This window comes from Aotus nancymaae, unplaced genomic scaffold (assembly GCF_030222135.1).
Source record: "Aotus nancymaae isolate 86718 unplaced genomic scaffold, 86718_ANA_hifiasm-v0.15.2.pri h1tg000007l, whole genome shotgun sequence".
Classification (NCBI taxonomy): domain Eukaryota; kingdom Metazoa; phylum Chordata; class Mammalia; order Primates; family Aotidae; genus Aotus; species Aotus nancymaae.
Window position 1 is genome coordinate 33,049,862 of NW_026988418.1, and position 25,206 is coordinate 33,075,067.

A 25,206-nucleotide genomic window follows, 5' to 3' on the forward strand; every position below is an offset into this window, starting at 1 on the left:
GGTGAAACTTCATCTCTACAAAAAATACAAAAATTAGCCAGACATAGTGGCATACATCTGTAGTCCCAGCTACTTGAGAGACTGAGACACAAGAATCCCTTGAACCCAGGAGAAGCAGGTTGCAGTGAGCTGAGGTAACACCATTGCACTCCAGCCTGGGCAACAGAGCCAGACCCTGATTCAAAAAAAAAAAAAAAAAAAAAAAAAAGGCTTTAATTTTCAGAGACCTTGTAAAGTGAAGTGTCAGTATAGTACAAAAATAAAGAGACTAGATAATCAATTTGTTTTTTCCACATGATAAAAATAATTTGAAGAATCAGACTTTTCTTGCTCTTTGGGAAATTAGCCAAGTGTCATCACATTGACAAAAAAATTAATCCTTCTTCAATGAAACTCAAGTTCAGAAGCATAATTTTTATGGGAGTATGTTGAGAAGCAATGGTTGATACAAGATTTGCTTTATGTAACTATAATTACCCATAAGAAATAGTGCAATTAGACTTCTATGTCTTTTACAGTTCTTTGATTGAAGTGAGTTTTTATTATGAGGCACATTTCACAATGGTCTTGTTTAGAGTAGATTTCTTACCCATTGTTATTTTTATTGTACAGTCCATTATTTCTGATAGCTGTCCTATTATATTTTATTTCACAACTTCCAAGTGCTGATTGATATATTTATTTTTTGGCATGATAATCTTTATGATAAATTATATCCATTGGAAAAATTATTCTTGATTAGGGCCAATCAGAAAGTTATCCTAAGTGAAATTTGTTCTTAAGTTGCTATTGCGCCAGAGAGCCAGGCAAGATGGCTGAATAGGAACAGCTCGGACCTGCAGCTCCCAGAAAGACCAAAGCAGAAGGCAGGTGAATTCTGCATTTCCAAATGAGGTACCCAGTTCATCTCACTAGGACAGGTTAGACAATGGGAGCAGCCCATGGAGGGCGAGCAGAAACAGGGTGGAGCATCGCCTCACCCGGGAAGTGCAAGTGGTCTGGGAACTTCCACTCCTAGACAAGGAAAGTTGTGAGGGACCCTGCCGTGAGGGACGGTGCTGTCTGGCCCAGATACTACACTTTTGCAACCCACAGACCAGGATATTCCCTCAGGTACATACACCACACAGGCCCTAGGTTTCAAGCACAAAACTGAATGGCAATTTGGGCAGACACTGAGCCAGCTGAGTGAGTTTTTATCGTATCCCAGTGGCACCTGCAATATCAGCGAGCCAGAACTGTTCACTCCCCTGAAAAGAGGGCTGAAGCCAGGGAGCCAAGTCGTCTACTTCAGCAGATTCCACCCCCATGGAGCCCAGCAAGCTAAGATGCACTGGCTTGAAATTCTCGCTGCCAACACAGCAGTCTGAAGTCAACCTGGGATGCTCAAGTTTAGTGGGGGGAAGGGTGTCCACCATTACTGAGGCTTGAGTAGGCAGTTTTCCCTTCACAGTGTAAACAAACCCACCTGGAAATTTGGCCTAAGAAAAGCCTCCCACAGCGCCACAAAGCTGCTATAGCCAGACTGCATCTTTAGATTCCTCCTCTCTGGGCAAGGCATCTCAAACAATGGCAGCAGCCCCAGTCAGGGACTTATAAATAAAACTCCCATCTCCCTGGGAAAGAGCACCTGGGGGAAGGGGCGGTCGTGGGCACAGGTTCAGTAGACTTAAACATTCCTGCCTGCTGGCTCTGAAGAGAGTAACAGATCTCCCAGTGTAGTGCTCGAGCTCTGCTAAGAGACAGACTGCATCCTCAAGTAGGTCCCTGACCACTGAGCATCCTGACTGGAAGACATCTCCCAGCAGGGACCAACAGACACCTCACAAGGAGATCTCTCGCTGGCATCTGGCGAGTGCCCCTCTGGGACGAAGCTTCCAAAGGAAGGAGCAGGCAGCAATGTTTGCTGTTCTGCAGCCTCCACTGGTGATACCCAGGCAAACAGAGTCTAGAGAAGACCAAAAATAAACTCCAGCAGACCTGCAGAAGAGGGGCCTGACTGTCAGAAAGAAAACTCACAAACACAAAGCAATAGCATCAACATCAACCAAAAGGATGACCACACAAAAACTCCATCTGAAGGTCACCAACAGCAAAGACCAAAGGTAGATAAATTCACCAGGATGAGGAAAAACCAGTGCAAAAAGGCTGAAAATTCCAAAAACCAGAATGCCTCTTCTCCTCAAAAGGATCACAACTCTGCGCCAGCAGGAGAACAAAACTGGATGGAGAATGAGTTTGACGAATTGACAGAAGTAGCCTTAAGAAGGTGGATAATAACAAACTCCTACAAGCTAAAGGAACATGTTCTAACCCAATGCAAGAAGCTAAGAACCTTGAAAAAAGGTTAAAGCAATTGCTAACTAGAATTAGTAGGGAATCCATGAGCCACACACATTGGGTGCTAGAATGCAGGAATCCATGAGCCCCATGTTGGGCACCAGAATGTAGGGAGCCAGCCTTACATCACCCATGGGTACCCCAAGTTCAGTGTCGACAAAGAAATAAGAAAAAGACAGATTAAGAGAGACAGTGGGACCGGGGGCCATCACTTTATTACTCTGAAGGAGGCAGTGAAGGCCCCGAGTTCTGATCATCCACACTATTTATTGATTACAATCACTTTGATCTATAGAGTAGGGGTGGAGTGATGGTGGAGTAAATCAGTGAGCTGGAAGTGAATCAGTAAGCTGGAACTGGTATATCATCCTAAGGATTGATAACAGTGGCGGTTTGGCAGTTTTACAAAACAACAACATGTGGTTATCTTTAGCTTATTATCTATGTACAGCTGGTGGAACACGGACCTTACAAGAAGCCTACAAGTCTGGCTACGTCATAGTGCTACTATGTCATAGTGCTACGAAGGGGTTTTACATCCTTGAGCACAGCATTTATGGTAACAGAGCCGAGGTCACCCTGCATCAGAATGTGAGGCATGAAGAGGCCTTCCTCCTCAGAGGCCTCCTGTGGCCTTTTGCAGTTTGTTGTTCCTTGTTTATATGTTACTCATAACCAATTTAGTTAGGCACTCTGTAAGTCCTTTCTCCTTTGCTGCTTTTTCCAACAAATAACCAATTTAAAGAAGAACATAAATGGCTTGATGGAGTGGAAAAACACAGCACAAGAACTTTGTAAAGCATTCACAAGTATCAATACCCAAATCAATCAAGCAGAAGAAAGGATATCAGAGACTGAAGATCAACTTATGAAATAAAGCATGAAGACAAGATTAGAAAACAATGAATAAAGAAGAATGAACAAAGCCTCCAAGAAATATGGGACTATGTGAAAAGACCAAACCTACATTTGATTGGTGTACCTGAAAGTGACATGGAGAATGGAACCAAATTGGAAAACATACTTCAGGATATTATCCAGAAGAACTTTCCCAACTTAGCAAGGCAGGCCAAATTCAAATTCAGGAAATACAGAGAACACTACAAATATATTCCTTGAAAAGAGACCCCAAGACACAAAATTGTGAGATTTACCAAGGTTGAAATAAAGAAAAAAATGTTAAGGGCAGCCAGAAAGAAAGGTTGGATTACCCACAAAGGGAAGCCCATCAGACTAACAGCAGATCTCTCTGCAGAAACTTTACAAATAAGAAGAGAATGGGGACCAAAAGTCAATATTCTTAAAGAATTATCAACCCAGAATTTCATATCCAGCCAAACTAAGCTTCATAAGTAAAGGAGAAATAAAATCCTTTACAGGAAAGCAATTTCTGAGAGATTTTGTCACCAACAGGCCTGCCTTACAAGAGCTCCTGAAGGAAGCACTAAATATGGAAAGGAAAAACTGGTACCAGACCCTGCAAAAACAAACCAAAATGTAAAGACCATTGACACTATGAAGAAACTACATCAACTAACGGGCAAAATAGCCAGCTAGCATCATAATGACAGGATCAGATTCACACATAATAATATTAATCTTGAATGTAAATGGGCCAAATGCCCCAATTAAAAGACACAGACTGGCAAATTGGATAAAGAGTTAAGACCCATCAGTGTGCTATATTCAGGAGGCCCATCTCATGTGCAAAGACACACATAAGCTCAAAATAAAGGGATGGAGGAAGATTTACCAAGCAAATGGAAAGTAGAAAAAAGCAGAGATAGCAATCCTAGTCTCTGATAAAACAGACTTTAAATCAACAAATATCAAAAAAGGCAAGAAAGGGCATTACATAATGCTAAAGGGATAGATGCAACAAGAAGAGCTAACTGTTCTAAATATATATACACCCAATACAGGAGCACCCAGATTCATGAAGCAAGTTCTTAGAGACCTACGAAGAGACTTAGATTCCCACAAAATAATAGTGGGAGACTTTAACACCCCACTGTCAGTATTAGAAAGATCAATGAGACAGAGAATTAAATGATATTCAGGACTTGAACTCAGCTCTGAACCAAGAGGACCTAATAGACATCTACAGAACTCTCCACCACAAATCAACAGAATATACATTCTTCTCAGCACCACATAGCACTAATGAGTTATTATAAAATCATTATAAAATCAACCACATAATTGGAAGTATAACACTTCTTAGCAAATGCAAGAGAATCAAAATCATAACAACACACTCTCTCAGATCACAGTACAATCAAATTAGAACTCAGGATTAAGACACTCACTCAAAACTGCACAACTACTTGGAAACTGAACAACCTGCTCCTGAATGACTACTGGATAAATAATGAAATTAAGGCAGAAATAAATAAGTTCTTTGAAGCCAATGAGAACCAAAATACAATGTACCAGAATCTCTGGGACACAGCGAAAACAGTGTTTAGAGGGAAATTTATAGCACTAAATGCCCACAGGAGAAAGGGGAAAAGATCTAAAATCAACACCCTAACATCACAATTAAAAGAACTAGAGAAGCAAGAGCAAACAAATTCAAAAGCTAGCAGAAGACAAGAAATAACTAAGATCAGAGCAGAACTAAAGGAGATACAGATGTAAAAAATGCTTCAAAAATAAATGAATACAGGAGCTGGTTTTTTAAAAGATTAAGAAAATAGATAGACCACTAGCCAGACTAATAAAGAAGAAAAGAGAAGAATCAAATAGACACAACAAAAAAAGGAAAAGAGGAGATTGCCACTAATCCCACAGAAATACAAACTACCATCAGAGAATAATATAAACACCTCTACTCAATTAAACTAGAAAATCTAGAAGAAATGGGCAAAGTCCTAGACACATACACCCTCCCAAGACTAAACCAGGAAGAAGATGAATCCCTGAATAGACCAGTAAAAAAATCTGAAACGAGGCGGTAATTAATAGACTACCAACCAAAAGAAAGCCCAGGACCAGATAGATTTACAGCCAAATTCTCCCAGAGGTACAAAGAGGAGCTGGTACCATTGCTTCTGAAACTATTCCAAACAATAGAAAAAGAAGAACTCCTCCCTAACTCATTTTATGAGGCCTCATCCTGATACTAAAACCTGACAGAGACATAACAAAAAATTAAAATTTCAGGCCAATATTCCTGATAAACATTGATGCAAAAATCCTCAATAAAATACTGGCAAACAGAATCCAGCAGCACATCAAAAAGCTTATCCACCATGATCAAATTGGCTTCATCCCTGGGATGCAAGGCTGGTTCAACATACACAAATCCATAAACATAATCCATCACATAAGCAGAATCAATGACAAAAACCACATGAGTATCTCAATAGATGCAGAGAAGGCCTTAAATAAAATTCAACACCTTTTCATGCTAAAAACACTCAATGAACTAGGTATTGATGGAACATATCTCAAAATAATAAGAACTATTTATGACAAACCCACAGCCAATATCATACTAACTGGACAAAAGCTAGGAGCATTCCCTTTGAAAACCAGCACAAGACAAGGATGCCCTCTCTCACCACTCCTATTCAATATAGTATTGGAAGTTCTGGCCAGGGCAGTCAGGCAAGAGAAAGAAAAAAGGTATTCAAATAGGAAGAGAGGAAGTCAAATTGTCTCTGTTTGCAAATGACATGATTGTGTATTTAGAAAACCCCATTGTCTCAGCCCAAAAACTTCTTAAGCTGATAAGCAACTTCAGCAAAGTCTCAGGATACAAAATCAATGTGCAAAAATCACAAGCATTCCTATACACCAATAATACAGAGTCAAATCATGAGCAAACTCCCATTCACAATTGCTACAAAGGGAATAGAATACCTAGGAATACAACTTACAAGGGATGAGAAGGACTTCATCAAGGAGAATAAAACCACTGCTCAAGAAAATAAGGGAAGACACAAACAAATGGAGAAACATTCCATGCTCATGGATAGGAAGACTCAATATCATGAAAATGGCCATACTATTCAAAGTAATTTATAGATTCAATGCTATTCCCATCAAGTTACCATTGACTTTCTTCACGGAATTACAAAAAACTACTTTAAATTTAATATGGAACCACAAAAGAGCCCATATAGCCAAGACAATTCTAAGCAAAAAAATACAAAGCTGAAGGCATCATGCTACCTGACTTTAAACTATACTACAAGGCTACAGTAATCTAAACAGCATAGTACTGGTACCAAAACAGATATATAGATCAATGGAACAGAACAGAGGCCTCAGAAATAACACCACACATCTACAACCATCTGATCTTTGACAACCCTGACAAAAACAAGCAATGGGGAAAGGATTTCCTATTTAATAAATGGTGTTGGAAAAACTGGCTAGCCATATATAGAAAACTGAAACTGGACCCCTTCCTTACACCTTCTACAAAAATTAACTCAAGATGGATTAAAGACTTAAATGTAAGAACTAAAACCCTAAAAACCATAAAAGAAAACCTAGGCAATATCATTCAGGACATAAGCATGGGCAAAGACTTCATGATTAAAACACCAAAAGCAATTGCAACAAAGCCAAAATTGGCAAATGGGATCTAATTAAACTAAAGAGCTTCTGCACAGCAAAAGAAACAATCATTAGAGTGAACAGACAACCAACGGAATGGGAGAAAATTGTTGCAATCTATTCATCTGACAAAGGGCTAATATCCAGAATCTGAAAGAACTTATACAGGTTTACAAGAAAAAAAACAACCCCATCAGAAAGTGAGTGAAGGATATGAACAGACACTTCTCAAAAAAAGACATTTATGCTGCCAGAAAACCTACAAAAAAAAGCTCATTATCACTGGTCATTAGGGAAATACAAATCAAAAGCACAATGAGATACCATCTCATGCCATTTAGAATGGCAACCATTAAAAAGTCAGGAAACAACAGATGCTGGAGAGGATGTTGAGAAATAGGAATGCTTTTATACTGTTGCTGGGAGTGTAAATTAGTTCAACCATTGTGGAAGACAGTGTGGTGATTCCTCAAGGATCTAGAACCAGAAATACCATTTGTCCCAGCAATCCCAGTACTGAGTATATACCCAAAGGATTATAAATCATGCTTCTATAAAGACACATGAACACGTGTGTTTATTGCAGCACTGTTCACAATAGTAAAGACTTCGAACCACCCGGATGCCCATCAATGATAGACTGGATAAAGAAAATGTAGCACATATACACCATGGAATCCTATGCAGCCATGAAAAGGATGTGAGTTCATGTCCTTTGCAGGGACATGGATGAAACTGGAAACCATCATTATCAGCAAACTAACACAGGAACAGAAAACCAAACACCACATATTCTTACTCATAAGTGGGAGTTGAACAATGAGAACACATGGGCACAAAGAGGGGAACATCACACACAAGGCCTGTGGGTTTAGGGGAGAGATAGCATTAGGAGAAATACCTAATTTAGATGATGGGTTGATGGGTGCAGCAAATGACCATGACACATGTATACCTAAGTAAAAAACCTGTATGTTCTGCACATGTATCCCAGAATTTGAAGTATAATTTTTTAAAGTAGCTATTGAAAATGAATGTATGCAGCTTAATGTACACAAAATTTCAATGATTAAATAAAATCTCGTTTTATTCCAATGCACTGATAGTCACTATTCACGAATATACCAGTAATATAGGTTTTAGCATTCAAATTGTAAGAGAAGCATCTCTAGGAATACCTTACATAGAAGAAATAACAGTGTTGAATCAGAAACAAGTTGAGTTCAATGCTCTATTATTTAAGAAGAAACAACTTACAGAAAAATAATTTTTGAGTAATTTTTGGAAAGATATAGTAAATATAAAAAAGAAATATAAATGTGAAAAATGTCAACATATTTAATTCTGAACTAATTAAAAGTAAAACAATGCATATAGAATCATAGACATGGTTTCTGAATTCAGAAATTATAAACATTGGAAATCACTCTGATATCAACAGAATAATTGATGAAAAAAAGAAAATGGAAAGCTAGAGTATTGGAAAATCGAATGTAGGAAGGAAAAACATAAAGAGTACTCTGAATCCTAAATGATTTATGAAAATTTCTTTTTTTAGTCTTTTGAGTAATATTAAAAAATAATGCGAATATATTGTTATATATGTTCTATTTATTTTAAAATTATTTAAATGTACTCTCTCATGATCTTTTTTTTTTACATTTTCCAAACTTTATTTTAGGTTCAGGGGTACATGTGCAGGTTTGTTATATAAGTAAATTGCATGTCACAAGGGTTTGGTGTACAGATTATTTTGTCACCCAGGTAATGAGCATCATACCAATAAGCGGTTTTTCTGTCTTCACCCTCCTCCCACCCACAACCCTTGAGTTGGCCCTGGTGTCTGTTTCCTTTTTTGTGTCCATATATACTCAATATTTAGTTCCCATTTATAAGTGAGAATATGCGGTATTTCATTTTCTGTGCCTACATTACTTCACTTAAGATAATGCCCTCCAGCTCCATCTCTGTTGCTGCAAAGGACATGATCTCATTCTTTTTTATTATTTTACATTATTACATATTTAATATTCTACATGCACATCATAGAATATTACATAGTGGCCATAAAAAAGAATGCAATCATGTCCTCAATGGTAGACTTTATTCAATCTACTACTGATGGGCATTTAGGTTTGATTCCATGTCTTTGCTATTGTAAACAGTGCTGTGATGAAAATACACATGCATATGTCTTTATGGTAGAATGATTTCTATTCCTTTGGGTATATACCCAACAATGGGATTGCTAGATCAAATGGTCATTTTGTTTTAAGTTCTTTGAGAAATCGCCAAACTGCTTTCCACAATGACTAAACTATTTACATTCCCATCAACAGTGTTTAAGTGTCCCCTTTTTTCCAAAACCTCACCAGCATCTGTTATTTTTTGACTTAATTATAGCCATTCTGACTGGTGTGAGACGGTATCTTATGGTTGTTTTGATTTGCATGCTTCCCTCCCTCTTAAATCAAGGAGGAAACTCTTTCTCAGAATCTCCTTCAGCAGAGTCCTCTACCTGTTCCAGTGGCCAGAACTGGGTCATAAGTTCATGTCCTGGCTGCAAAAGAAATTTGGATAGTGACTGTATGGCATTTCTAGTCTCTGATGCAGGGCAGGTTCTGCTGGCAAATAAGAAAGGTAGTTGCATGGGAAATAGCCATGGCTACTTTGGCAGATTACTTTTCAAGGTCCTTAGTCTCTAACGTTCAGATTCTCTGACAGCTTAGTCACGGAGTTATGCCTGTATGATACACCAGTTAGGGTATCAACGATCTAAGGCCAAACTATGTAAAAGTACAGTCAGATCCCTGAAAATGGAAAATATTTGAAATAATAATAATAAATAACTACAACAATTTTAAAAATAGAAGTTAGAAAACAATACAGTATAACAACTCTTTACAAAACATTTACATTATATTAGGTATTTACATTGTGTTAGGTATTTCAAGTAACCTAGAGTTAAAGTGTACAGGAGGATGTGTGTAGGTTATGTGCAACTACTGTACCATTTTGTAAGAACTAGAGCATCAGTGAATTTTTTTATATCCATGAAGGTCATGGAACCAATTTCCCCAAGGGCACTGAGCAATGATTGTACATAAATATTAATACTCAGAAAGCCCAATATAACAAGTAATAACTTTTTCAATGAAATGTAGCCAGAAAACAATGAGCCTGACATACTTGTCTGTGTGTCCTTTTGCATGCATACATGCATAGGTATGTATTAAAGGAATCTTTTAGAAAAGAAACTCTGTTATCTTTAAGAGCTAAGAGTTCTAAAACAGCTTAACTTGGCTGAACTATTTTTTCAGTAGCATTCAACATCCCTTCATGAGCATATAATGTAGGTTGCAATATGTTCTAATGAAAATGGGCATATTAGTAACTGATTATGTTTCTCATAACCTTTTGATTGGACTGCTGCATACATTCTAGGATCTTCAGCTCTGGCATAGTAGCGTCCCCCAGAAATAATGTCATTGTTCTTGCTTAGAAGGTACCTTTTCCCCTACAAAGAGCTCAAAAGGCCTATCAAGCATGATTATATCTTTGCTGTGTTATCATTAGTTAGGATTGCACAATAATTTTCAGTCAGTAGAAAATTCATGTACAGCATGAATGAATAATTGGTTCTGGTTATAGAGAAGACTATAGAGAGAGTAATGAAATTCAGGCTTCTCCTCTATCTAATTAGACCCTTCATTTAAAGCAGTAGTAAAATAATTGTCCTATAGCCAGTTGCTGTTAGTAAGGTACAATTTTACAATTTAATCTTTCTATTTTTACTTAACAAGTACACCTTACTATATAAACAAGATGTATTCTTTTTTTTTAATTGCATTTTAGGTTTTGGGGTACATGTGAAGAACATGCAAGATTGTTGCATAGGTGCATACGTGGCAGTGTGATTTGCTGCCTTCCTCCCCTTCACCTATATGTGGCATTTCTCCCTGTGCTATCTCTCCCCAACTCCCCACCCCCTGCTGTCCCTCCCCTATTTCCCCCCAACAGACCCCAGTGTGTAGTGCTCCCCTCCCTGTGTCCATGTGTTCTCATTGTTCAACACCCGCCTATGAGTGAGAACATGCAGTGTTTGATTTTAAACAAGATGTATTCTTAAAAGGTTACTCATGAAGTTATTTCTTTGTACCGAATCTTTTTTTTGTATTGTGCATTAAATTAGAGATAATTATAGGAAAGAAAACTTTTTCAATAAGATATCACAAGATTAACCTAAACTGTTCAATGTTGAATATCTAAAAGGAAAAAAAAATTGCTAAGGAAATACTCAAAATACGTGACAGCTTAATGCAAATTGTATATTTTCAATGTTTATCCTAATAATTTAAATAGTGCAAGGAGGAATACCTTAATTGATAAACATTAACAAAGTGGTCTTAAAAATTAGGTCTTCCAAGTATTCTTTTACAAAATAATGGATGTTAATTTGATCACATATCCTTTTGGAAGATGCCAGAAGCCAGTTTGGCTTTTTGTTGTTCTTGGGGGAAGTTGAGTTGAAACGCTGAAAAGTACGTAACAATCACAGCTGTGACATTGGTTTAAGATATAGTATTAACTAAAGAAAATGTTTTATATAAAATATTTGATTATAGAAATTATGTTTCATCTGCCGTCAGACACTAGGTATTTAATATTTCCTGGTTTATAACAACAATAAGTTACGCTTCCTCATAATGAGGTGTTCCTGCAGTTTGCTTTTTTTGTGTGTGTGTGTGTGTGTGTGTGTGTGTGTGTATGTGTGTGAGACTGAGTTTCATCCTTGTTGCCCAGGCTGAAATGCAGTGGTACAATCTCGGCTCACTGCAACCTCCTCCTCCCGAGTTCATGTGATACTCCTGCCTTAGCCTCCCAAGTAGCTGAGATTACAGGCATCCGCCACTATGCCTGGCTAATTTTTTGTATTTTTAGTAGAGACAGTGTTTCACCATGTTGGCCAGGCTGGTCCCAAACTCCCGACCTCAGGTGATCCACCCGCCTCAGTCTTCCAAAGTGCTGGCATTACAGGTGTGAGCCACTGCGCCCAGCCTGAGTTTGCATTTTTAAAGAATACAAATTCTTGGGCCTTGCAGTCTTCAGTAACTGTGCTGTAAAGAGCAATTTATTTCTAAAATTTTGTAATATGCCGTTTATTCAAAGAGATGAATTAATAACAAAAGAAGAACATGATTATGTGACAAAATTGGCAGGTCTAAATCATAAAATGCAAATGTCCATTAAACATGGGACACAGACTAAGCAAAATGAAAAAATTATTTTTTTAAGTTTCAGTAAGAGAGGAACATCAGACAGCAACAACTGAGAGATGTTTTTCTGTCCTTGTGCCATGAATAGCCAGTAATTGGAAAGAGTGAGCACATTTGAAAACAAATTAAAAACCAGAATCCATAAGCCCATGCCAAAATTTGCAGACTCCTGAGTCAGCAAATCCAAGTTACTGCACTGGGAATTTATGGGAAAATAACGTTCCAGACAAATTTATGTGGCTTCAGAGGATATCATACAATTAAATAGATAAAACCCTGAATCTGATAGAAAGAAAATAATAGATTGTACAATTTTGTCAAAGTGGCAGACATACCAAAATATTGCATAAATTCCATCACTGCTTCATCTGGAATCTTTTCCAGCTTTGCAATTGGATAAATGCTGTAAAGTGATAGCGTGATAGGAAGGACTTAATTTTAATAACTACAGCCAAAATGACAGCATTGAGAGCAAATGTCCCTGGATTCCAGCAGTATTCCTCATTATTTGAAATAAGGATTTCAAACAATATATAAACATAAATACTTACCTAGTGGCAATTTTATAATGATAAATATTCTCAATCCTTAATTTATCTGTTATATCTGTATTCAAGGGTTTGAAAACTTAAATATTCTTAGACTTTAAGAACAAGTATAGACCAGGGTTGAGAGACTATGTCTTGTCCAAATCTGGCATGTCTGTTTTTGTAAATAAAGCTTTATTGGAACAAAACAGTGTCTATTTGTTAATGTATCATCTATGGCTGTTTTTATATTACGATGTCAGAATTGAGTAATTGAGATAGAGACCATATGGACTGCAGAGCCTGAAACATTTGCAGTGTGGCCCTTTGCAGAGAACGTTTGCTGACTTGTGGCATAGAACATAGTGAACTGTAGAGCACATATTTTTTTATAAAAACATTCATGTTTAAGCAATGGTCAAGCCAGACAAAACAGGCCAGATTCAGATGGCTGGCCAGTGCTGGGAAAAAGAGATGAAGATCCCGTGTCACTGTCAATGATTTTCCATGTGATATGGAGCAAGTCACCAGTTCTCCTTTAGTAAGAAGGAAGTCTCTCCCTTTGCTGAGGTTACAGTGCATAAGGCCAAATGGCAAAAACACATCATCTTTAAGAAGAATGTGACACTGAGCCAGAGAACTATTTCCAAAATGATCATAAATGCAAGGAGAACCTCAAGTGAATATTGGGAGCAGAGGTGCAGAGGCTAACAGGTCAGAATTTCAAGCAGACAAATCAGGATGATCTAATCTAATTTAAAAACTCATAATAACCTACTTAAATATACCTAGGCCTGTGTTTTCACAAACTAAGTATGTCTATGATTTCATAGACTGAGATACACAAAATGTATCCTCTGCAAAATGAAGTTTTGGTAGAAAAACTTCTGGCAAAGTGTGCTTCTAGTCTAAGAAATGTCCAGCAGCAAAGAAAAAAAGAAAAATTTCCTTGGTTACATAACAGGAAATAGTCTAAACTATTTCCATCTGTTAGAGATTCACAATGAACATTTGTATATTTTGTCTGAGAAGTCCTGCCAATAAGAAATCTAACATTTTTTTCAACAAGCTTTGCCAAAATGTACTGCCCATCTGAAATGTTTTAAAAATCATGCAACACCTATAAATCCTTGAAAAAACTTTAGAAAACACTTTCTTAGACAATCTCTAAAGCTTTTTCAAACTCTGAAAGCTTTCCCTAAGTATTTTAGTAGCTAACACAGAGAGTATTTACTATGTGTCAGGTACTATTTACATGGTTTACCTATATAGTAACTATTTTAATCATAACAACAACCCTATAACTTAGGTATTCTTATTATCATTCCTATATTATAGATGACAAAACTGAGGTTCAAAGATGTTGTTTAGCTTGTTCAAAGTCAAACAGCTAGTGAGTGATGGAACCAGGATTCAGACCCAGGTAGTCTGAGTCCAGGGTCCATGGTCTTAACTACTATATATGTATAGTTTTGTTGTTGCTTTTCAGATATTCAGAGAGGTTAAAACTACCTAAACATCTCACTTAATATTTCTTTTATTTATTATTTGAATTTTTTAAAAATCTATTATTGGAAATGTCAGGAAGTTAACACAAGGTTTAAACATACAGAGTTTGGTGCACTTTGTCCTTATCTGCCTTTAACTGCCATGTGTATTTCCCGATAAGTGGCCTAATGTATGTTCATTATAGTATCCATTAAAATAGGCCTATCCAGATTTCTTCTTGACCACCGTTAATTAATTGTAGCTGCCTCCTTGGCAACTATCAATTAATTATAGGTGACTGATAGAAATTGAGTGGTTTCTCTTTGTAAATATTCTAGAATTCCAACTTCTTACTGGTAGAGAGTCATTCATTCATGCCTGTGTGAATGTCCTCATTTAACCGTCACCAGTTGAGAAGCTATTTATGTTGTGAATAACACTGGCAAGTTACTTTCTCTCATGGACTTTAAATCTAGTGGGAGGTGGGGGGGAACAATAAGTAAACAAATAAAAACTAAGATATTTTCAGTGATGTTAATAAGAAAATAAATAGGGTAATACATAAAATGAAGACAGGAAGGATAGTTAATTTTGGTTGGTGGAAAATGGACCAACTTATGAGCTGAGATGTGGAAAAGGGACTATGAGATTTACAGGAAGAACATTGCAGGCAAGAGAAACAGCAATAATAAAAGTAATGATTTAGAAATTGTACACATTTTAACAATTTTACACATATAATGTGACTATAGATTGGTAAATATTATTTAATACAGCCATTTTCATTAGAACTTTCTCCTTAAGATAACTAAGTTAACATGCAAATGAGTCTAAATAATCAGCAAGATATTTGGTTCAGAGAGATGAAATTCAAATTGTTAGCATTACTGATGGAGAATGTGTGCTGAACTTGTGATCAAGTCCTAGTATTTGCTCCCTGACCTACGGTAGTAATCATATCTTCAAGTTCAGCTGTTTTTATAGGGAAATCAGACTGATAGACTTCCATGTTGGAAGAGGGAAACAGGCTCCAGACCCACACATGCTTGCTTTCACAAAGGAGTAGAGCCAATGAGTGCATTTCTCAAATAGGCTAGTTTGAATAGCTAAGGGAAAACCACGTGAGAACCCACCTAGTAGAGTAAGGAGGTAACACATGGAGGTAAGATGCTCACTTTTCTGACAATCAGTAAAGAGGAGATATTTGACAATGTCTGGAGACATTCTGATGGTGACAAGTGAAGGGTGCTACTGATCTCTGGTGGGTACACTGGATGCTACTAAACATCTTAGAGTGCACAAGATAGTCCCCCACAACAAACAAGTATCCCATACAAAATGTTAGTCATGCCAAGGTTGAGAAACACTACATCCCAGAAGTTTTCTTTTCCAGTCACGAGGGTAGGACAGTAGTCTTTCCTGCAACATACTCTAATGGGAATTTTTAGAGCTTCTTGACTTTGGACCAAAACCTTTTACATCCTTTGAGGATGTATTACATATATAAAATTATGTGCGTAACACTATCTCAAGCTACAATCTCAAAAAAATCAGTTGATTATATCTCAACTTTAGAAATACTCTTTCAGTATTTTCATTATTTCTTTTTACATTTGCAAGTACTGATTCTTACATTTCTCTAAAACCCAGCTCAAATGTCACTTCTTAAAATTATTCCTAATTACTGAACTGTTAGTTGTTCCTTCTTCTGTGTTCCTATAGCAATTTATACATACATTTATCGTGGCACTTATCACTCTATGAAGTAATTATTCATTTAAAGGTCGTTCCCATTTAGAAAATAAGCCGTTCAGAGTAGAGGCTGTGTAGGATGTGCTAAACATCTTACAATGCACACGATAGCCCTCTATGCCAAAGAATTAACCAGTCCAAAATGTCAGTAGCGCTGAGGTTGAGAAACCCTGTGTCCCTGGAATCTTTGTAACAAGTGCCCACAGGGCACCTACCATAAAGAAGCACATGATGGGAATGAATGAATGATTGCTCACAAAGAACACTAACATAAAAATGCCATGAGTTCCATTTTATTTTGTCTGAGAAAAATAAAATACTTGTTTGTATGCTCATGAAATTAAAACCCTGTTACATATGTTCATCTAAAAGGAACATTTTTTTTGGACAATTTGACAGAATGATTATAGTTTAACAACTGGCACATGAACAAGAAAAGTAACAGACTGTGTTATGGACTGTCTAAAATCTTGTGGGTAAGTGAAGACAGTCAAATTTGTAAGAGTAAAATATAACAAATAATACTTAATCACATCTCTAAAAGCAGAAATAAGAATATAATATTTTTAAAGGTATAAAATGTAGGGAAACAGTGAAAGACTTCAAAAATGGAAAATGTAATGCAGAATGAAACTATAGTGATAATTAAAAACTGATAGAAACTAGGGTCATAAATAAAATGAGACAAAATTAAAATGAAACAAATGGTATTTTAAATAAAATAAACTTCAGGAAATGGGCCAGAAAACCCCATGGGAAAGTTTTTCTTTCCCCTAGAACCAGCAAAAGAAGAGAATTGTTGCCCATTCAAAAGAATGTCAAAGGAATAGTAGGAAGCTATATTATAAATTTTAAAATATAGTTTCCCGAGCATGAAGTTATGAACCAAAGGTTTCAAAAGCAATAGAAAAAACACTTGGCCGGGCGCTGTGGCTCACACCTGTAATCCCAGCACTTTGGGAGGCTGAGGTGGATGAATCACCTGAGGTCAGGAGTTTGAGATCAGCCTGGCCAACACAGCGAAACCCCATCTCTACTAAAAATACAAATAGCTGGGCACATGGTGGCAGGTGCTTGTAATCCCAGCTACTTGGGAGGCTGAGGCAAGAGAATTGCTTAAACCTGGGAGGCTGAGGTTGCAGTGAGCGGAAATCGCCCCATTGCACTCCAGCCTGGGAGACGAGAGCAAAACTCCATCTCAAAAAAAAAAAAGAAAGTAAAAAGACTTAGAGGTGGGACAGAGTGTACCTTTCTCCCCACAAAAGGAATCGATCAAATTTGAACTACACTAATATAAAGGTAAGAATTTTTTTATATACATTGTCTTGGTCAGACAGTATCTAGCGAGTAGCGAGAGGTCTGAGTGCCACCAGGCCCTCAGACATAGGAAATGTTTCAGGCTCTGCAGTTCATAGGGTGTCAGTCAACTACTCAGTTCCATGGTTGGAGTACAAAAGCAGCCAAATATATTTGCTAGATACATTAGCAAATAAATATGGCTGTGTTCCAATAAAACTTTATTTACAAAAACAAGAATGCAAAGAGGAAAGATGGAGGACGAGGAGAAGCTGAAGCCCGGCTGGGAGAAGCGCCGGAGCCGCAGCTCAGGCCGAGTGAACCACTTCAACCACATAGCTAACGCCAGCAGTGGGAGCGGCCCAGCGACAACAGCGCAGTGGCGGCAAAAACGGGCAGGGGGAGCCCGCCAGGGCCCGCTGCTCACACCTGCTGGGGAAGCACAGCCAGGCAAGGCCCTCATCCCAGCGGCAGGAGATCACCTGGACCAAGGAGGAGGCCTTGGAACTGATCAGCGGCTGCATCCAGAAGCTCAAGTCGGGGGAGGAGGACTTTTGAGTTTCTGCATTCACAATTCAGCGACTGCAGCTTGGACAAGGCCGGGGGAGACCTGGGTGCTTTCAGCAAAGATCAGATGCAGAAGCCATTTGAAGATGCCTCTTTTGCACTGCGGACGGGAGAGATGAGCGGGACAGTTTTCTCTGATTCCGGCATCCACATCATTCTCCGCTCGGAGTGAGGGTAGGGAGCTCAGGCCTGGCCTCGGGGCGGGGCATGGCGGCTGGGCCCTCTGGCTTCCCAGCTGCCCGTCGCCAGTGGCCGAACCCTCCACTCCCTGCCGCCTTTGCACAATATTTATTGTTCCGAAAATGTCTGGGAGGGAGTCTTTCCAGATTGGGGGCCCTGGGGTCCCCACTGCCAGTCCATCCCCAGACTCTCCCTTAAGGAATTGACTTTAGCAGGGGTGGCTCTCCCAGACCCAGGGCAGTAAAGTGGGAGGGATGTTCCAAAGAAGGCCTGGTCAGCAGAGCCGCCCCGTGTCCCCCAGGTCCTGGAGGCAGACGTGAGGGCCCAGAGTTGTTTCTAGTTGGGCCACGCTCCTCTACTGCGCAAAAGCAAACACTCGCGCAGCCTAGCTGTGGGCCCTCTGAGCAATTGTGCAGCACCCTTTCACCCCCAGTTAAACCCGGAACCACTTTAAAAAAAAAAAAAAAAAAAAAAAAAAAAACAGAAAAAAAAAGAGTGCCAGATTTGGGCCTGCTCTGTTTTGGAAAATAAACCTTGACAAATTTTAGTACGTCTAAATTGAATAATCAGTGTGTTTAGGAGTCTGGAAACACTATTATGCCAGGGATTTAAGAGATCATTAATATTTAGCCTATAAAAAGGTAAGTCCTATTACTAATAAAAATATTTTTTAAGACACTGAGGCATAAAATATCGCTCAGTTCTTCTTTTAATAAAATTAGTTTTCTCTTGGGCCTCCACCACAGGGCTGGCAAAAAAAATCTATTCTCAGTTTTACATCAAAGCCTCCTTGGACATCAATGAGAACTACAGAATTCATAGAATCCCGGAAATTGCTGAAGGGCTTCTAGTCTTTAGCTCATTATGGTTCTCACTACAATACATGTTGCCTAGAACTATATGGTCAAGTTAAATGCAAGTGTCCCTACTGTTCCTATGAGCATTTCTTATTCACTTGCCACACTTGGCCACTTGATCCTTCACCTGAGCCCGCAATACTTTGGTGCTCATTGTTTGTTTGTTGGATATGTGGTCTCAGAGCAAGGTTTGAGAGAATCTGCCACTTCATATTCCCAGGCTCAGAAGACAATCTAATTCTCTTTTCATGAGGCCCAACTATTACCCAATCCCCTTTCCCTAGAAGCACTTATTCAGTGGTATAGATTTAGTGAGAGGTGTAGCAGATGTTCTTACAAGCATTTGTCAAGATTTCACAACCATCTTTGGACGGCTGGTGGTCCCACACAAGACGTTCTGGGCATCTTGAAACGTATTTGAAGATCTGGGTGGAGAAAGGAGGCTGATAGATTTGAAAAATCTAACGATATATGAAAGTGTGTGGTAAACTCCAAGTAAATCATGCAAAAGGAAGAAAATGGAATGTAGGTTAAAAAGGAGAGTTCCTTTTCGGGTAGAGTAGATAAGATTTTATTCCTCGAGTCTATTTCCAGTGAAGACTTTTTGCCTCAGCTCCAGACACAGACAAACACACAAACACACACAAACACACATTTTTTCCTAATACATCTTGCATTCACCTTAAAGCCAATATAGTGTTTAAAATACATTACATTCAACCTATCTCCACCTTAGATTTATTCCAGTCTAATATTCTCACACTCCTATTCAACTGAGAGACTATCTTTAATTTTTCCCTCTCCTTTACATCTGACATCCAGTCATCATCATAAATCAAGTCATGTCTTTCTCCAAAGCATCTCTCCTATCTGCCACCACATTATTCATATTGCCATTGCCTTATTTCTGGCCCCAATTATATCCCACATGAATTTCAAGACAGTCTGTTATCTGGCCGTAGGGCTAGCACATCTTCTCCCCATTCCCCACACCATTCCAAGCTGTTGATGTAAGCTTTCTAAAATAAAAACCTTGTGTCTTTTTCCTACCTGAAACTTAAAGCCTTCCATTGCCTTCAAGCTAAAACTCAAATTCCTTGGCCTGATACAGGAGATAACCTCATGATCTAGTGTCTACCTACATATTATTTCTTATTTTCTACTATTTTTCTTATTTCTTATTTCTTACTACTCTTACTAACCTACAGGTCCTTGAATGGGCCATGATCTCTTCCATCCTACCTCTTTGACATTTTCTCCTGAAATGGCCATCTCCCCTGATTCAGTAACCTCATCTGCTTCTCCAGAGTAAAGCTTCAGGAAAGCCTTCTGTTTTCTATTCCCACCTCCACCGAGGCTGAAAAAGTACCTCTCCTCTTTGTTCTCTAGCAATCTACACATATGATTTTTTATGGCAAATACCCTATCAGGTAGAAATTATTCATTCATTTGTAATTTCTCTCAAGATTATGAACTACTTAATACTGGAGACAACACCTTTCATCTTTATAACCCTAAAACCTGGGAGAAAATAGGAAATCAATGTATTATTGTTATTGTATAAATAATTTTGAGTGATAAATAGGTAAAAGCATATTGAATAGAAGAAAGAGCATTAGCAAAAGCTTAAAACTTGTAAAACTATTCATCTCAAAATCACCACTAATCTCCATATTGTCTAATTAAGTGGTCAGTTCTCAGATCATCAGTGGCTTTTGTCACAATTGGTCATAGCATCCACCTAGAATACTAGTCTTACTTGGCTTCCAGGACTTTACACTCTTCTGATTTTTTTCTTCTATGTCCCTAGTCACTTTTCAGTTTTATTTATTTATTCTTCATATACATTTAGACATATTCTCTTATCATCTGCATTTATGCCCTTGATGATCTTATATTCTCAAGACCTCACAATTGTATTTTTCTTCATCTGTTATAGGTAAATGCACAGACTGGCTCAGTTGGAAAGACTTGACCTAGACAATAATGAATTCAGTGAGCTGGCCAGCCATCTCTGTGCTACCATGCTCAAATTATGTCTTTCCTAGACTTCTTTCCTGATCTCTAGGCTTGTTTGTGCAACTGCATGAGTAACATCTCTAGTTGGCCCTAGAGTAGAGATTTCCAACTGAGTACCTAAAACTGAACTTCCAGTCTACCCAAAACCCTGTTCCACCTGGTCTTCCTCATCAGTCACTTGCAGCTGCATCCTTCTTATAATAAGAAAAATGGATGTGGTCCAAGCCACCATCACCTCTTATTTGACTTACTACCTTAGCCTCCTATTTGATCTTCCTGCTTCTACTGTTGTCCCCCTCACTCTGTTTATAAGCCTGCAATCACAGATATTCTTCTAAAACAGATCATTTCAGAAACATCTTTCATAGAAACCTTTCAGTTACCTCCATCCTACTCAGAATCAAAGTCAAAGTCTCTGCATGTGCTATAAGATCCCATATTATGCAACTCCCCATTACATCATCTCTTTACTCCTTCCTCACTCTCTTTTTTAGCCATACTGGTCTCCTAGGATGTCTTCAAGCAAGCAAAATGGCCCTGCTTTAGAATCTCCATATTAGCATGCTCTTTCATTTCTTTTCAGCCTTGGCTCAAATTTCATCTTCTCATTGAGGACTTACCTGATCACCCTACTAAAAATTAAATCCTTATATGAATTCTCCCTATACCTCTTCTGCTTAACTTTTCTCTGTAGCACTTGTAAACTTTTAATATGTTATTTTATTTTGTCATTTTGTTTACTCTAATTCTTCCCTACTGGTTGTAAAGTCCTTCGAGGTAGGAATTTTTATTTGTTTTCTTCACTGCCATACCCCAGATCAGCACATAATACTTTCTCAGTAATAGTTTCTAAGTGAAGAAAGAGTACATACTTTTTTTTTTTTTTTTTTTTTTTTTTTTTTGCATTTCTGAGTATCTGATAGTGTCTGGATTGCAGTAGTATTTCACTTAAAGTTCATAAAAGGCCTTTAAGGTAATTTCTACATCCATTTTAAATGTGATAAAACTAAAATTTCTGAGATTTCAGTCAGTGGTGCCTCAAGAATTCCTGTATAGGCAGAACTTAAGGAGAGAATTCTGATTAATGGGGAGATTTTAAAAAATCTTTCAGAAAAACACTATCTTTTCTCATATTGTACTTTTACTTGAGAGTACCTTGAGAAATGCTGACTGCATATGGAGTGCGCTTGGGTTCCCTGAACCTTTGACACCAACTCTTGCCCAAGGTTTGTGTATTAGTCTGTTTTCATGCTGCTATAAAGAACTGCTCCAGACTGAGTAATTTATAAAGAAAAGTTGACTCACAGTTCCACATGGCTGGGCAGGATTTAGGAAATTTAAAATCATGGCAGAAGGGGAAGCAGGCACATCTCACATGGCAGCAGGCAAGAGAGAGCATGTAAAGGAGGAACTGTCAAGCTCTTACAAAACTATCAGATCTCATGAGAACTCACCTACTTTCATGAGAACAGCATGGGAGAAATCACCTCCATGATCCAATCACCTCTCACCAGGTCCCTCCCTCAATGTAGGGATTATGGGATTACAATTCAAGATGAGATTTGGGTGGGGACACAGAGCCAAACCATAGCAGTCTGACAACTGTTCATAGCTGAGCTTTCAAGTCAATATGTTTGGGAGACAATGACTACAATTTGTCTATAACAGAAGTTCATTTAAGGGAGTAGAAAATAATAAGACTGATGATGAAATTGTGCCATACTATGAGGTTTTAGAATGGTTTGCTGAGAATTGGGTTCAGCCATTGATTTCCAAACCTGTGGTGACTCTTAAAAATATTGAAGTGGGGCCCCACCCTACACCTCCCACTGGTATAGATATTTAATAAGCTTCTTGGATTTTCGTTAAGCAGCCAGCCCTTCATGCCAACCATATTGGCATTTGTGAAAAGATGCTGTAGATTATGGTAAACTACTAAAGGTCTTCAGATGGCAATTTGAATAGGTTTTGTGTATTTGAGATTTACTTCTTGCTGAAGAGTACACCTATACAATCAGGTAAATCTGGCAGGAAGGTGGTTGGAATGTCTTTTAGAGCAATGTATCATGCACTGCCTCACAATAGTATTTTTCTCCATCTATTATAGGTCAATGCACAAACTGGCCCAGTTGGAAAGACTTGACCTAGGCAATAATGAATTCAGTGAGCTGGTAAGCAAATGCATGTTCTAAACTTGATAAATATACTCCAGGAGATGATTTCTTTTGCTCTGTCTTTGTAAACCAAGATATTAACTCAATTGCAAATTTGCATTTGCTAAATGTAAAAATAAAAATCTGGGAGTTAATATTAGCTTTCACTTTTTGAAAAAAAATGGGATCGAGCCAGATGCAAATTGAGTTTTGAACACCAGCTATGTGGCAGATACCATGTTTAGTATGTTACATGTGCTATCTCATTTCATCCTGATTAGACATGTTGCCATTTTAACTTTATGGAAATGAGCTTAAAATGGTCACCATCATACATAGCTATTATGTGACTGAACAGGGATTAAACCCAGACTGGATTAACTGCAAAGACCATACCTTAAAAACCTGCTTTGGAGGCTTCTCGGTGCCATCACATGAGAGAAGCAAGTCACCAATGGCATTCTGGTTCCTACTGTACTGAAAGTGTCTTTCCAGTGAACACATATTACTACCTCACTGCTAGCAAGACTGGCAGAATTCTGCCTGCTCCTTTTAAGCATCCATTTTGTTTAAAATTTGCCTGAAGACCAAAGTCTCAAATGCAAATCAGAAAGCAAATACTTCCTTACAAGACAACTCAGCTTTCTCTATCCAGAAGTCTTCCACTTGAATATCTCCAAATTTCAAAAAATTCAATTCCCCTAAAGTGTATTTTAAGTATTTTAAAATTAAAACATTTAAATAAGCAATCCATTCCCTGTCCTAGGTCTGTTACTAGCTATGTGACTTTGTGCAAGTTGCATAACCTCTTTTAGCCTCATTTCCTCATGTGTAAAATGGGGATTATAACGTCCTCCCTCACACAGGGCTTGTGTGAGAATTAAATGAGGTAATGTATGTACAGGATCTGGCAAAAGTTATTCTAATAAATGCCAGTGTGCAAGGGTGAAAGGGTTTAACTCAAACTGTATTTTGAATGCACAAAGAAAATTAATTTGTTTTACTTCAACCATAGCTAATCTGATCATTACCCCAGCCTCCATCAATTGTTTATTAAGGATAAAAATCGACTTTTATTCTTCTGTGATTGTTTATCTGATTTAAGAAGTTAGATAGTCTCTTCATGTTGTATTCATCTTTCTTGCATAAAAATTCCTAGTCTCTCATGTTCCTCTCTCCATCCCCTGCTTTCCTCCCTGTGATGGAACTTAGATATGTTCAGAGGAGGCTAGGTTTCTTTGTGAACTGAGCAAAAGGGACTCTCTGGCCTCAGGCTGGTTTTCAGAAGTAGGCTGGCAGTATATGCTGGTCTCTGGGCTGCTGTCTGCAGCTGATGCTGCCTCCTGTGTTAAATTGTCAGTTCTTAATCCACAGTCAGGTCTTTAGGCTCAGGCACAACTCTCTAAGGAGCATTGGTCATCTTCCTCTTTGGGCATTGCCACACTCAGCTCTCACTGGCTATGAATGAATGAGACTGTGCCCTGTCCTCCCTCCAGCACAGGATAAGCAGTCCATCCCCAGTTTGTGTTGTGAAGGGCCCTCACCAGCCATGACCCCAGTAGTGGCCCCATGGCATGTCTGCTGGCTCTGAGAGTCCGTATAACATACAAACTGAGAGACGCCCAGTAAAGCTGAACTCCAGAGACTTCTTTATCTGTCAGATTACACAGTCAGTTTACTCTGCTTTGGATGCACCCAGGGTTGTTACAAAGCAGTTTGCCAAGTAGCCTCAACACAGATATTAAGGCAAGAGAACCTCGTACATACATAGCCTAATGCACCTCAGGAATTTTTAAAGGAGATATTTATTAATGCAGGTAGAGAGATTGGTGAGGGTGGTAAATAACAGATGGTGGCAAAACTAGTAATTTTATACTTATTACTTTATAAATCAGTTGTTAGGAATCTAAGATCTGCCCACACTTCAGCAAACATTCAGTATGTTAAATGAATTTCAATTCCATCAGGTATATTAGTCTGCAAGTGTTTCATATGAATATATGTGAATCAGTATTTTACTGTAAAGATCTGGGTCAACAAAAATGAATAGGATGGGTTTATTTTTCAAAACTAGATGTACTAAAAGTAACTTTTAAATTATTTTAATAATGTATGATTTATGATATCTAAGAAATCCTCTATGCAGAAATAACTTTTATTTTATGGTATGCCAGTAGTTTAT

At 38.1% G+C, this 25,206-nt stretch overlaps 1 protein-coding gene and 1 pseudogene across 8 annotated transcripts in view; both read left to right on the forward strand.

Moving 5' to 3' along the window:
• LRRC7 (leucine rich repeat containing 7) overlaps positions 1–25,206 on the forward strand; it is a 592,672-nt gene that overhangs the window by 359,545 nt on the left and 207,921 nt on the right. For all 8 annotated transcript variants that reach the window (XM_021667706.2, XM_021667707.2, XM_064372502.1 and 5 more), the window contains exon 8: positions 22,979–23,042. In XM_021667706.2, the coding sequence (XP_021523381.1) occupies positions 22,979–23,042 (64 nt within the window). The remainder of the gene's footprint in view (positions 1–22,978; positions 23,043–25,206) is intronic.
• On the forward strand, positions 17,503–17,987 carry LOC105710398 (peptidyl-prolyl cis-trans isomerase NIMA-interacting 1-like; annotated as a pseudogene).